This window comes from Amblyraja radiata, chromosome 2 (assembly GCF_010909765.2).
Source record: "Amblyraja radiata isolate CabotCenter1 chromosome 2, sAmbRad1.1.pri, whole genome shotgun sequence".
Taxonomy (NCBI): Eukaryota; Metazoa; Chordata; class Chondrichthyes; order Rajiformes; family Rajidae; genus Amblyraja; species Amblyraja radiata.
Window position 1 is genome coordinate 64,532,282 of NC_045957.1, and position 15,623 is coordinate 64,547,904.

Consider the following 15,623-nt stretch of genomic DNA (forward strand, 5'->3'; position numbering starts at 1 on the left):
GTGGGCCGAAGGGTCTGTTTCTGTGCTGTATCTCTAAACTAAAAATCTCTAAACTAATCCCTATACAGCCTAATTCTGAAGCTATTAAACCCCCTGCATTAACCTTCTTTGTTGCAGTTTCTCTATGAATTCAATGAATTGCTCAGAATTGCTGACCTTCATGCCTATCAATACAAATCCCATTTTGCTGCATTAATTCCATATTCCTCTATGCCCTGCACATGCACATATTTGTAAGATGCCTCTTAAATGCTACTATTCTTGTCATTGGTGTTGGCTATGAATTCTGGATCACTGCTCAACATTGGACTAGCTTGCTACAATTCGACATTTTAAGCTTTTTGGGGCTTTATTTCTCCTTTATTTACCTGCAGAATTGTTAAGTATAAATTGACTTAATTCCACGTGTTTGAATGTGTTTGTTGCCCAAACTGTTGTCATAAAATACTCCAGAAATCTGTGTCCTTGAGAAATGAAGGTACTCGCTTATTTCAGGTCTATTGGAAACAATAAATATAATGATATATCCTCATTTTAAAATCCATTTCTTTTCAAGAAGCTGTGTTGCATTTTTCAGGAATATCAACGCTGTTTTCACAAAATAAAGAAAAAACTTGAACAGAGCCCAGCAGAGCGACAATTTGATTTCAGTGAAATGTACATATTTGGCAAGTTTGATACATTTCAAAGACGCCTGATTAAAATCATTGGTATATTTGGTTTCATATCTGCATACTCTGCTCTCCAAGATTCCAAAATTGAAGGACTGGAAGCAATGTCTGCCCAATTTCAGGTACTTTCACAAAGCTTGGTTTAGGTAAAGAAATGCCAACGGTCACTTTTGTTTTGAGGAAGAAATAGCAGGTCAGGCACCATTTGTGGAGGGAATGAACAAGCAACATTTTGGGTTGGAACCCTTCTTCAGACTGATTCCCTCCACAGATACTGCCTGACTCATTGAGTTCTTCCAGCACTTCATGTTTTGCTCAAGATTCCAGCATCTGTAGGCCCTTGCATCTTGAATCAATTTGTTTTACTGTGATAACAAAATTATTTTTCCATCTCGAGTTGTAGTAGGGTGGAAGGGTGCAGTGCCACTGATTCACAAACTGTCTGAAGAATAGTTTGGGGGAAGGGGACAAGGATTTATTTTTTTAAATGGTTGACAATCTTCCCACATTTAGAAGGTTGGTACTGGTGCAGTTGAGGCTCGTACTGAAAAAAGTCTCTGAAATAAATTCAGCTGATTCTCTGAAGGCAATGTATAATGCATTTCCAGGTTGTGAAAAAGAAGAAAAAAACTAAATTCAACCTACAACAAGATAGAAAAAAAAGCTTTTGAATTTCTTCTTGTACCAACCTAAATCTTTATGCACCATAGAGAACGTGTAGTTCTTATAGGTCTTGTATCTGTGAATATCATAAAACATGTTAATGTATGCAATTCATGATCTTAAAAAGATTTCATGAAACAAACTGCTCAATATAGATTCTCTAATCATGGTTATTTAGTCAATAATGAATATGAATTGTCTATGTCCTCACAAAATAGAAGAACTCTGTTAAAAAAAAGAAAAAAAAAAAGAGTCCAAATAATAAAATAAGTAAGATACTGAATTAGATTGCTAAGATAAAAAGTGGTCACTTTAATGATTTTGCTAATACAGTGTATGACCAATTCAAGACTGTTTGCTGTTTGTAGGGTATTGTTACGATTTTGAAGAAGAAGCAGTACAATTTCCTAGATCAGAGGAAAGCTGATTTTGACCAAGACTATGATGAGTTTTGTAAGCAGACTGATGATGTGCATGTAAGTATTGAGCGTGCTGTGAGGGAAATGATAACTGCTTTATAGAATACTTGGTTCGCAAAGTACAATTATCTAGAAATCAATTAAATTGTTTGCCTATTTTTTGCAGCGGCCATCAGGTCAGACACAGGTTTCACTGCGATTGCTTTGCTGGGGGTTTTAGTTTCTTTTGCTCTTTCAAGCCTTAAACAATTTTAGTCTTTGGTCTTGCTTTATTTTGTATGACAGCACTGTTACAGTTTGAATCTCACAATTGTTTCTTGAGTATTGCACCTTATAACTTAAACTGGCTTCATTCAGTAATATACAATTTTCAGCATTTCAATCCATGAAAATATATCCATTTCAAAAGTTAACATTACTTAAAATAACTTTTGAAAGATTAAAAAAAACGCAGCTGAATGTGCTAATTATGATATGACTCCTTGATTGATCTAGCAGGTCTTCATTGGGTGGGTTTTCCCAGCCAGAGAGCTGGGAAAATAATGGATGTTGGCATTGCCCCATTGGATTCAATGAAGGATCTATCTGGGCAATGAAATGCTTGCAGGCCTGACGATCGAGTGCTACAGCTTCTTATCTGGAATGATCCAGTTACTGCCATGTTTGTCAGGAGATTTGTTCTACGCAATATAAGTACCCTATTGTGATTGATTAAATACATTCTATAGTCAGATAGTTCTGGTCTTACATGATTGTTGCATACTTAAGAAATCTTGTGTTATAGAAAATCGAGTAATGAAGACGATTAATTGAGGAAAGAGAGTTGATGCTAGCGTTTAAGACTCACAATAACAAAGTTCTTTATTCGCAGAATTTTTAAAAATCAAGACCATTCTCATGGCTATATGTTTATTTTAATCACTGCAAGCTACTAAATGGTGTATGTTAAATTGTCTTATAGAATATTGTTGCACATCAGTTTCAGTGGCCATCCATGGTCAAAGTAGCAGCTGTGTTCTTAAGAGTCAATGGTGTCTGATTGGGGATGGAAGGGGAGATGGAAACAGGTTTTTTTTCAATTACATTGTTTAGATCCCTCTTTCATGCTTGTCAATTTCCAGTTGTCCATCAAAAATGTGTTGGGCCAATTTTGGTCCACGTGCTGTAAATATTATTCCCGAATGCATCCCTTGAGTAAGTGACAAAAGCTAGACAAAAAGATAAAAGGGTGAAAGATAAGGAAATAAGAGGAGGGAAATGTAAAGCCAGAGAGAGGGATATTGCTGGGAAGGGACAGTGGGGAGGGGGGGGGGGGGGGTTAAAGGGGAAATGACGGACAGTGGGATGGGAGATGAGCTAATCACGGAGGGGAAATGAGCAGGGTGATTGGGGGTTGGAGATAGTGGGAGAAATGGTTGTAAACACCCATTTCTCCAACCGTCCCACCCCCCCAGTCACCTTCCATCATTCATAAATCTGCCACCCCCAAGTGCCTAATTTCTCTTTTATTCTTCCTGCCCATTTCCTCTTACACCTGCATCCCTCCCTCTGGCTTTACATTTCACTCCCCTTCTACTCAAAGATATCCTTTTGTCCCTTTTTAACCTTTTCACTTTTGTCATTACCCCATCCATCTGCCAATCAAGCCCAACTCGTTTGTATTCACTCATTACTGATCCAGGCTTTGTCGTGCCCCCATCTCTCTTTTCCAACGACTCCTTTCTACAATCTGTAGAAAGGCCCGGCCCGAAACCTCACCTGTCCATTCTCTTCGCAGATGCTGCCTGACCAGGAGAGTTCCTCCAGCACTCAGTGTTTTGCTCAATACCATAGATGTCCTGGACTCACTCACGAACAAGTGACTAACGGCAACAATGGCATATTTTCATATTATTTTGTTAAAGTAACAGTGATATTATCTTTTCACATCCAGTATTGAATCTGAATTGAAATGTTCTTCTTCCACAGAGCCAACTAAAGATATTTATAGAAACTACAGTTGAAAATATTAGGAATACAGAAAGAGCTCTAACATTACTGAAGAAATTTGAAAGGTAATATGATTATCTACATATCGGCAGACTTGTTTCATGTCATGTTTAAGCTCAGATGATATAAATTCACTTCACATTAAGGGCATGGGCCAAAATTTCATTTAGAGGAAGCTAGACCAAGCTAGACAAACTAGATCTTGATTCTGTTAGATATCTTTGTGCCATAGAAATAATGAAAACAAAAATATTTTTGAAATTAACCACAAAATACACCGATTCATACGCTTTCAACGAGGGATCCCAAGGCATTATTGTCGCCTTATTTAAAAAATGTAAAGAGCCTCATGTCTGCTTTAGGAGCCTCATGGCTAATATGTTATTTGTCAGACGATTAAATTAAAAAAAAATCTTTTGGTGCATGTAATCAAATTTCTTTTTTCTTGTGTTGTCTTCTTAAATCTTTTAAAAAGGCCCTGACTCGACTTGCCTTTTACCTTGTGTTGGTGGCTCCAAAGTGAGTTGTGGGGGTTTCTGGTTGTGATTTCTTTGTCTGTGGAAGCAGAATGCAATGGTATTCAAATGCTAGTACATCTAACATCTCATTTTTGTCCCGGACTCAGCAATTAGTCCAGGACAAATCTCCTCATTCTGAGCTGAGGGTCCAGATGCATTTTATAAGCTACTGACCTACATAGTGATGCATTGTTCATTTTCATAGAGTCATTAGCCTTCCATATAAACTAATTTTGTACTCTTTATTTGACTAAATATTTGTAGTTAATAACGGATATATCTGCTTTTATGTCTTCAAATTTTTTATCACTTTCTAATTTCTTGATTTATATGAATTTCAACTGTTCTACGTGACTGTGAGAGGACAAACAAGCCTTTTGCCAGTGTGAGTCATCGGAAAACCATACGAGTGGTCTCACCACCCGAGCTGTTCAAGAACTGTTTCATTTCACTGCTCAGCCTAGATAGCAAGTCCTTGAGGCTGTTGGGAACGATAAAAAATTACCACAAGCATGATAATAGCTGGGGATGGAGGAATGGTGGGGGCTTATTCAGGTAGTGATCAAGAATATTGATTAATTTATAAAAATTGTTGTTTATCCAGATTTGAGATATCAGATCTTGCTATCGATGAAAAATACCAGAAAGTCCTTCAAAATTATGGACATGACATTGAGATGGTGTCCAAACTTTACACCAGACAAAAGAATGATCCTCCTATTGCACGAGATATGCCGCCAATAGCAGGAAAGATTATGTGGGCACGTCAGCTTTTCCATAAGATTCAGGAACCAATGGAACTTTTTCAACAACAGCCAAACATTCTGCAGACAGCTGATGCCAAGCGCATTGTTCGCAACTATAATAAAGTGGCAAAAGTTTTGCTGGAGTTTGAGGTGTTGTATCATCGAGGCTGGCTGAGACAGGTAATGAATGCTTGAGAACAAAAACATATATAATATCTATGCTTTTGACAGCAATACTGATGACACTGAGAATGTTGTGGAGAATGTTGTTTAAAATAACAGCTAATTGAATATTGCTGTACCATAGGCTTTAGTGAGTTATGTTCCAATGTGCAATGTCAGTTTGCAATTTCCAGATAATCAGTCTGAAATACACACAGTAGGGATAGGGTAAAGTTGAACTTGAAATGCTGTTCTGCTTTGAAGAGATATTCTACCCCATTGTGGTGGTGGCAGGTTAAGAAAAGTATATAAATATGAGGAACAAAGTGGGACTCTTTAATAACTTTTCACAATATCACATTTGATTATTGATTTAATCATGTCTTTCTCCACCTTTTGTCTCTTCTCCATTCTGCCCAACCCTCTTCTTATCTCCCACCATTCTCTGAAAGCACAAATTTGTTTCATAGGCACTGCATGGCTTTGGATAGCTCATTGAAATAGACCATTGTTCAAAAAGCAAAATATAGTACTACAGAATAAATGAAATACTGCAGGAAATGCAGCAGATCAGCCACAGCTTTCGAGAGAAACAGGTTACATTTTTATGATCTTTGTTCTTTCATTTGGGTTCTCTTACTGCATTAAAACGCCACATAAAGCAAGTTAATGGATCTAGCCTTTTTGTTAATATGAAATGTCATCATTCAGAACAATTACCTCCCTTTCTCAGCATTGGTGCTGCCTAATGTAGTGAGTAGTTCGAGAAACTTCTGTTTTTACAGCTCTTTTATTTAAGAATTAGTTTTGGCAAGATTGTAAAATGATGTCCCATAACGATTAATATTATTGGCAAGCTGAACGCCTTCATATGCTTAGGAACTTCCAACAGTATTCTTTGATAGTGATAAGAAACAAAGGCACTCAATAATGACAAAAAAAAAACTGGGAATGCTGGAAGACTGAAATAAATCAGAAAAAGCAGGAAATTCTCAGCACGTCAAACAACATGTTTTATTTGAAAAGATAACTTGTTCTCTTCCGCAGGTGATGCCTGGCTGACTAAGTGCTTTGTTTCTTATTTCAAATATGCTAGGTGTGGTTGTAATGTCTGTACTAACATCTTAAGTTTGCTAAAGGAACTAGTTTGTTATTATAAATTGGGACTGCTAGCTGTTTTTGTTCAGGCACTTATTCAATAATCCTGCTGTACAAGTATGTTATGTAAATTATGTAGCAGCAAAATAAATTACCTAACTTTGACAGTTAAACTCATAATAAGTAAAAGGCATTATCACAGTGAAAGGAAACACTGATGGTCAAATGCAGCTTTTTGATGCTAAAAGAAAATATTTCAAAATATATTTCATTCCAGAGCCAAAACATGAATTGTTTCTGAAGGCTTGGTTGTGATAGAATGAATGCTGTATTTTCCCAATGAGTGAAATGGCTTATTTATTTTATCACATTTATTTTTACATTGCCCCTTAGATTGAAGTAGCTAAAGCAGGATTGCAGGCATCATTGCTGGTGAAAGCCCCAGAGACAGGGGAACTGTTCGTGAACTTTGATCCACAAATCCTTATGTTAATACGTGAAACTGAATGCATGGCCAAGATGGGACTTGAAATTCCTCCTTTTGCTAAAGTATTTCAGCAGAAACAGGACATCCTTAAGAAGAACTATAATAGACTCCAGGTAATGGTTTGAGGTGTAGCAGAAAAAATGAAAATATTAGTATTTACTTTATTGTCCGTGGTTACCTAAGGAGATCGGAGGTGCACTACACCCAAGAAACTAGCATTCCGGATTTATTTTTGATGCTTTAGCCTATATTAACTGACAGTGGATCATCAAATGCAGATTCACACTAAGTTTATTTGCTTCAGGAAAAAAAAAGAGGAACTGCACGCACCAGGGAAGGCTGCAGCTTCTGGTTCTTTTGTGGCCTAGGGGTAAAATACAGTCTGAGTCACTCAATGTAGTCGTTCAAAATGGAAACAGGCCTTTCAGCCTAACTGGCCCTTGTCGACCAATTTACCTAACCAAGCCAGTCCTCTTTGCTTGTGTTTGTGTAAGCTTCAGAATTTCATACAACTCTCTCACTTCTGGCAGTTCATTCCACACGTCCACAACACTCTGTGTGGAAAGAGTTACCTCTCATGCTTCCCTTAAATCTTTCCCACCATCTTAAATCTGTGCCCCCTAGTTTTAGATTCTCCTCTGAAGGGAAAAGGGACCATCCACTTATCTGTGCCCTTCATGATTTTATATACCTCTAAGGTCACCCCTCAACCTATGTCATTCCAGGGAAACAGGTCCCTTGTAATTACTCAAGCTCTCCAGTCCTGGTAAAAAAATTCTGCTAGAAAATGCACACAATAACTAGAAATACACACAATACTTCAAGTGTAGTCGCACCAACATCTTCCTCCATATCAGGTCATTAAATGGTGGAACAGGTTTGTGGGGCTACCCCTACTCCTCAATCCATATGTTTGAATTAAACCGGTTTGTGAATGCAAAAAAGTTGTATTGCAGTTTCTTGAAATAATAGGTCAGGCAGCATCTGTTGGGAAGAAAAGTTAATGTCATCAACCTGAAACACTAATTCAACTCTTCCCACAAAAACTGTCTGACCTGATTTATCCACATTTTAAAAAACTTTTTTGTTTTAATGTTTTAAGTAGTACTTCAAGGATTCTAGTGTTTCATATAGTTTGATGTTTGGTTATTGCACTGCGGTTGATAATGTTTAAATCATTTCCAAATGACTTTGGGAACTTAGTAATCCTCTTGTCTTATCACATCAGCTTTGTGCAAATAATTGCTACAGCATCAGACAGTGGCTGATGTTCCTATTGTAGGAAGGAGCAGAATTACGTGTGTTGTAGAATTTTCACGCCACTGGATTGGTAAATCCAAGAGAACAGGTACCTGAGGTATTACAGAAAAGAAGGATGATAAAAATACCTTTGGATTATTGATTGTGGAATCAGTTATGTATAATGTTGAATGTTTGTACGAGATGATTTGTAGTGATCCTCGAAAGGAAGTTAGCCATTAGCACCATCCAAAAGTATCTGATTTTGGAAATTTATTTTGTGTTTTATAATCATGCTCAACTATAGAAGTTTTATCTTCAATTTGCAAGATAAATCATGTTATTCTTTCATATATTTAGATGATCTTGTCAGAAAACAAAAGAGTAAGATCAAAAATTCAAAGTTTTTTTGAGCAACTGATGGGTCCGCATTTAGTCAAAGTGGATAATGCATTGCAGCCAGGCTTGACTTCTCTCAATTGGACCTCTATGAACATCGACAAATTCCTGAACAGAGTTTCTGAAGCTTTAGGTGAGTATGTTCTCACTGGCTGATTTCCTGAGTGTGTTCTTTACATTGGAATTTTCAACACCTTGACGAAAGGTAAGTTTATGTTTGTTACCGTGTCCAGAGTAACTATTAAGTAAAGTAATTCATTTGGATGGTCTTCATAATGCTCACCAGTCTTTCTCAACATACTAAAGAAGTTCTTTTTGCAGACAAAATATATTTGCTTAGCAAAAAACGAATTTGGTTTAATAAAATCAAAGTATGGACAGCGTGCAGAAGAAATTATGACATCTTAACATGTTATTAGGAATTTCTAAAGAAACTGAAGGAACAACGTACTAACTTTAGAAATGTGTAATCCAAATTGAATGTAATACAAAAAAAACTTGCAAATGTGTTTACTTAAACAGTCAAATTCATGACCCACAATTCAATATTAAATTTAAAATAGGTCAATGGTAGTAGATGTGTGTTGGTCCCTTTACATTTATTGCTGCAAATTTGCCATTTAATGGGATTCAATTATGAAATCTTCAGTAAGGCAATAGTGGTTTTTCCAAAACCGCAATAAGCATCTCGGTGAAAAAGTAGAAAATGACAACGTGTTCTTATTCTTTGTACATAACATGCATGCGATTAGTCGATAAAAGCATGGTTGATTTCCCTAATGTGTTCTGTGCTATCTACGATTCACTCGCCAATGCCTAGTCACTAGTCCACAAGTCATTGACAGGTAACAGTAGATAAGTAATTATCCTAGCTCACCTATTGATTATCTTCCCAAAAATGGAGCAACAATCATGTACCCTCCTGACAAAAGAAATGTACTCGAGCACAAGGGAACATTTTCCAAATAGTCTGTCCACACAGATTGACCACCGATCTGAGAACTTCTCACGTAGTCTGTTTATTAAGTTTCCATTCTGTGGCATGCACCACATTAATCGTGTTTACGTTATTTTAGCAACATTCTGATAAGAACCAATTGCTTTTTTGTTGTAATTTTATGCATGATATCCTGCAGATGAACTCGAACTCCTGTTGAATCGTGTAAATGACTTGATAGAATTTCGCATTGATGCCGTACTTCAAGATATGAGCACAATACAGTTATGTAAACTACCCGAGGAAGATCCTATTATATGTGATGGATTTGTACAAGAAACTAAGGTATGTTAAATCACTTATGAATTGTCCATGTTCAAACTGAAGGAGATTTTACTTGACTAATTTTAAAAAGTCCTGATTAGTTAACTTGATTGCAGTATGAAACAGCTGAAATGTGAGTCAGCTGATCTTCGAGGAATTGAGTGGTTCCTGAAACAAGGATTTAAAACAAAAATATATTTCACTCATCATTTTTCAACTCTGTTCCCTGTTATCGGGCTGCCAAAGAGTCTGAAAATCAAATTGAAGCAGTTTATCAGAACTATGTTGCATCATAAGCATGGGATTTTAATAGTTTTCAGTATAACATGAAGCAAAACCTTTCTTCATCTTCCTTCATTTACCTGGACTACACAGGTGATTAAATACGGCAAATTTGATTCCACATTCTAATTGCCGTTAGATTGGCCGAGTTAATGCAGCTGACAACAATTAGTAAAGCAGCTTTGGGTGCATCGCTTGAGTCATTCTCAATCCAAACTTACAACACAGTACAAGCCAAAGAAACAGCAAGCAAAGGAATAGAATATTGATACAAGTAACTTTCATTTCTTTCTATCTTGTTATTTGCACAAAAATTCAGAAACTATATTGGAGTTGTAAAGTATTGTGAAATTATGCATTTTGGTAAGCTGAAGCTGTACTGGACTTGCCGGATAATTGGTAGGGCTCTGGAGAGTGTTGACAACAGAGAGATCGAGGGGTACAGTACATAGTTCCCAGAAAGGCATTAGACATGCTTGCCTTTATTGATTATGACAATGAGTATAATAGCTGGGATGTTGTTTTACAAATGTACAGGGCATTGGTAAGACTGCACATCCAAGTATTGTGTGCAGTTCTGGTCATCAAATGATAAGGAGGGTGGCACTACCTGGAAAGGCACTGGTGTGAAAAGAAAAACAATTAATATTTCAGGTCAAAGAACGTCGGTTAGTACTATAATGGAAAGAGGAAAAAATAGTTTGAGGATGTGGAGAAGATGTGGGAGGAATGGATAAGATTGAAGGGCCTGTCCCACTGCGGGGACCTAATTTGTGGGTTTAGGAGAGTCAAGGAGAGTGACATGGTCTTGTTGTATCGCCGAAGTAGAACACCTCCTACGACCACCTTCGACTGTAGAGAACCTCCTATGAATATGTAGAAGTCATCCTACGACCATGTAGAAGACCTTTTTCTATCTCCTTTGACCTCCTTCGACTATGTTGAAGTCTAGCTTCGACTATCTACGATTTATTCGCCAATGCTCTCTGCAAAATTGGACACCGAATAGTGGAGAGTGAAGACGACCACCTTCGACTATACTAACACTATCTACGACCACCTTCGACTACCTTTGATTATCTTCGACTACCTTTGATTGCCTTTGATTACCTATGAATAACATGCCGACCTACTACGACCTACTTCGACTAAACCTACGAGTAAAAAAATATAGGTTTTATTCCATGCCGACCAATTTTTACTCGCGGACAATTTTTCAGCATGCTTAAAAAATACTCCTCGACCAAACTGAGGCCGCGAGTTTTTGCGGGAACTTCTCTCGAGCATGAAGGAGAGTTACATAGACCTCCAAGGACAACGTGTCGACCATGCTGCGAGTTTGAGTCGAGCGCAAACTTCGAAACTCACAAATTAGGTCCCCGCAGTGGGATAGGCCCTTGAAGCAATATCTGTGGGGCATTGATATAAGGTGCGATGGTTAATAGCACTGTTAAGGGGATTAAGAAATGTGATGTTCCAAATGGTTGGGCAGTGTGTATTAATGGAGAAGAACCATTATCACCAATGGATAACATAGCAAAAATGGCTAGTTCTAACAAAGTAAGCAAGTTATTGTAAGTTGGAGAATTCAATATCGAGCCTGCAAAGCTGTAACAAGTATTTTGTTTTGATCTTCAAGAATGCTAGAAATGTCCTGCAGATTACCAGCAACTGCTATGTTCTTCTAATATACATGGGTCTAATACTTGATTGTCAATGAAAAATCTTTTTTACACCTCATAGCATTATAGTATTTTTTTTTTTTGCCAGGAACTCTGTGTGAAGGCTGCACAAGTGCTGCATAGTAAAAGTTCGTTAGTTGAGGAAGCAGCCAACGAACTTATAAACATGTTACTAGATCTGGAGGCTCTGGGTAAAGAAGAGGAGCAAATATTCAAAGGGAGCAGTAGAAATGAACAACAAACACAAGTTGGTGAGAATGAAGGTAAAAAAAAGTGAATTAACAAATGACATTGAAAACAATTGAAGCTTAGGATCAAATACTATGTAAAGATTATCAAAAAATGTTCTTGCTTTTTCATACAACTGTGTATGAATGGCAAGAGTCAATATATTTATAGTTATGTAGCTTATTGTAATAGTGGAATTAGTATTTTTTTCCTGTTAATAAAGCATGAAATAGATAATATATCCTTGATATCTGTCTAAATGTAATCAATGGGACAAAACAAAACTACATTATTCATCTTTCCAGCTGAAGAAAGAAACTGTGAAAACCGTTCCTTCTCTCATACTGCAAACCACCAGACGTTCAGTGGTCTCCCACCTCTGTTAACAAGAAGGAAAAGGAAGGACTTGGAGTTAATGGAAGAAGCAGCGAAGGAACTACTGTTCTACTTCAGCCACCGAAATGTAGATGCATTGCTCAAGGTCACCCGCAACACTCTGGAGACAATGCGTAAACGCATTCATTCATCTTCACTCCTTTACTTCATGGGTATGAGTCAGTGCATTCAAATATTCAGATATTTGTGATAGAAATAGGGCACTGCTGATTTAGTAGCTGCTTACAGAACACTGAGGAGCGCTGGCAGATCTTTATGTATATTTATACTAAAGTTTTTGTACAGAGCACTGGTTGCCAGCAGGTGTGAATTAAGTGTTTTAAAGAATACTGACAGAATTGCAATAAACAGTGCAATGGTGCAAAAATGAGTCATATTATTTGAGATACAGTCTCGTATATGCTTATAACTTGGCAGTTGAAAAGCAAGGTGAAATCATCTCAGTAATTTAACTTTTTTTTCGCTCATCTTGCAGCAGCAATATCGATGCACAATTGTAGAAATTAAACTAAATTCCTTTAAAAGGTGATTTTTAAAAATCTTAACATTTCATTTTTCAAGTGCATGGCTTTGATTTTTCTTACAGAAAATGACCATTCTAATAAACAGAAGCAGTCAAGCCACCCTATCTTCAGAACTAACATTACATTGTCTATTCCTAATATAATCATGATACCTGCACTGGATGAAGTGCAGCAGGCTCTGAATAAAACAGTGGATTATATTGTCAGTGTCTCAAGAGGGGTTGGACAATGGAGCAAGGAAAGAATTCCTCAGGTTTATTTTGATTATTAATAAATTTTATCTTCTATATGAGCATATTCTAAACTATTGCATATTTTGTTTATTAATAATTGCCGCCTCCTTTCATTTTGTAGAGAAAAATGAGTGAAAGAAAGATTCTAGCAGCGAGGCGTGGCAGCAGAGAGAGTGATTGGGAAGATGTAGTCCCAGAAGCTGCAATCAGAAGTGTTCTTGGTAATGTTACAAATGCTCAAGATTTTGAAATGCGTGGAATTACCATGAAGCAGTAAGTTGCAATGGAGGCAGGAATATGAACAAGATTTAAGAGGCATTTGGACAGATGCTTGAATGAGCAAGGCATTCAAGAGAGAGCTAGGGCTCTTAAAAATAGCGCAACCAGGGGATATGGGGAGAAGGCAGGAAAGGGGTACTGATAGTGGATGATCAGTCATGATCACATTGAATGGCGGTGCTGGCTCGAAGGGCCGAATGGCCTACTCCTGCACCTATTGTCTATTGTCTATTGGCATAGAGAGAACTGCAATTAATTAAGGCAAATGGGATTAAAAAAACATTACCTAACCATGTAGTCTGAAGAAGGGTCTCGACCAGAAACGTCACCTATTCATGATCAATATTGATTAATATCGATAGGTACGGTGGTTGGCAATGGTGCAGTGGATGAAAAGAACTGTACAACTCTGACCATGTGTACCAGCTAGTGCAATGAACTATTTATTCCGTTCAAGTTACCGATGGGTAAATTAATTCTTACCAAGCAGTAATATAGCCCTTTAAAACATGTCCTTTATTTTCTTATACTTGGAACCTATACTTAATAAATGTATCTTCAGGAATTATGTAAAGCTACAAAGAGAGCTGATTCCTACAATGTATTCCTCCTTAATCTGTTGTTTTCCATTTTAGATAGCAGCATCTCTGATGTTTCCGCATCGATTAACTTGCTAATTCCTGTACAACCAAAGAATTACTACAAATGGGTTTCTGAGAACAAGGAGATCATTAAACTTGGATCTGTGCTCAGTACAACTATTAATTCTACTAAAAAGGTAAGTCTTTATGCTTGAAGAAAGTGATGCATTTTGTAACTTTCCTCAATCTCACAAGTTCTGAAGCTGGAGTGATTTATGACTTTTGACTTGATGTTCTCCTGGGAAAATCAGGGGGGTTAAGTAGCAACATTTAATGCATAAAATTAAACATTATTTCTTGAAACTTATTATGAAATTTCCTGAAAATTATTTAGAAATTAAAATTGAATATTTAAAAAAATGCTTTACTTTTGGTATAAAGTTGGACATTTATTTTGAGTTGTTTCTGTGACATCTCATGTGAGAAAACAGTGTGTGTCCAAATTTGGCTCATGTACATTACTCAAAAAATTATAAAAATATTTGTGGCTGAGACAGTATTACAGACTCTTCAGCCAAGGTGTCTAACAAATGCCTGTGTATAATAATTCTATTTACCAGGAATTATTCCGCAGCTGAATATGTTTGGGTGATTCAGGTACCTTTTGAATGTTGTGAGAGTACCTGCCTCCACCATTGCCTCAGGCCGCCCTTTCTAGAATTTCATCACCATCTGAATGAAAAATAATTCTCCCTCTAATTTAAAAAAAAAGTTGCTTTCAAAGCAACATTTATGTCTGAGTTAGCTGAATCGAAAGGCAGCAAGAAAGTAGTTAACCCAGCTGGGGTTTTTGACTGAAGTATAGTTGGTGATTTATTTTTCAATTCTTTTAGATTAATATGTCATTCTACACAGTGTGAATTTGCTTGATCAATGAGTTTCTAAAGGTGTTCAGAACAATGAGTGGGTACACACATCTCCAGGTGAACTTGATTGATTCTGACTGAGTTTGAGAGAAAATTGAAACCATTTCACACGATGTAGCGGGGGAATAGCTTCTGGAGGGTATTTCACAGTTCAAATCACATCTTTAGTCGAATGAAGCAGGCAAAAGGAACTAAATGTGTAGGAAGGAACTGCAGATGCTGGTTTAAACCGAAGATAGATGCAAAAAGTCGGAGTAACTCGGCGAGACAGGCTGCATCTCTGGAGAGAAGGAATGGGTGAGGTTTTGGGTCTGAAAAAGGGTCTCAACTCGAAACGTTACCCATTCCTTCTCTCCAGAGATGCTGCCTGTCCCGCTGAGTTACTCCAGCTTTTTGTGTCTATCTTCAAAAGGAACTAAATGACCACATGCTGAATACAAAAATGATAGCGAAGATTAAGCATATTTAATACATTATTCATGTATTCTAGGTAATTGTAATCTCAAGCTTGCTTGATGTACTTTGAGTTGAACCATAGGGTGAAAGAAAATGGAACACAATTTTCTTTATTTGCTTTTCATGGAAGGTTCAATATGGCAATTGCATGTCTTTAACAAATAAGCAATGAAGGATCTAAATGTTTCTCAACATTTGTTAATTATCCATAAACCAATTCTATAAAATTATTTATTATAATTTAACAGATCAGATTTATGATTGCACGTGAAGATTGTGTGCAGGGTGATTACATTGATCAAAGTAAATCTTTAGTGAATTTGACAGGAGAAGAGTTGAGTTGCTGCTTTTGTTGAATTGGGTTCACAGACCAGTTAAGGATTT

General features: G+C 37.0%; 1 protein-coding gene across 1 annotated transcript in view; it reads left to right on the forward strand.

Annotated features, from left to right (window-relative positions):
* Positions 1 to 15,623, forward strand: part of dnah5 (dynein axonemal heavy chain 5) — a 227,990-nt gene that overhangs the window by 85,034 nt on the left and 127,333 nt on the right. Inside the window, exons 11-22 of the mRNA XM_033048007.1 lie at positions 578 to 793; positions 1,703 to 1,810; positions 3,722 to 3,807; positions 4,865 to 5,186; positions 6,660 to 6,866; positions 8,353 to 8,524; positions 9,528 to 9,673; positions 11,705 to 11,879; positions 12,150 to 12,392; positions 12,827 to 13,017; positions 13,119 to 13,218; positions 13,912 to 14,054. Of these exons, the coding sequence (XP_032903898.1) occupies positions 578 to 793; positions 1,703 to 1,810; positions 3,722 to 3,807; positions 4,865 to 5,186; positions 6,660 to 6,866; positions 8,353 to 8,524; positions 9,528 to 9,673; positions 11,705 to 11,879; positions 12,150 to 12,392; positions 12,827 to 13,017; positions 13,119 to 13,218; positions 13,912 to 14,054 (2,109 nt within the window). The remainder of the gene's footprint in view (positions 1 to 577; positions 794 to 1,702; positions 1,811 to 3,721; positions 3,808 to 4,864; positions 5,187 to 6,659; positions 6,867 to 8,352; positions 8,525 to 9,527; positions 9,674 to 11,704; positions 11,880 to 12,149; positions 12,393 to 12,826; positions 13,018 to 13,118; positions 13,219 to 13,911; positions 14,055 to 15,623) is intronic.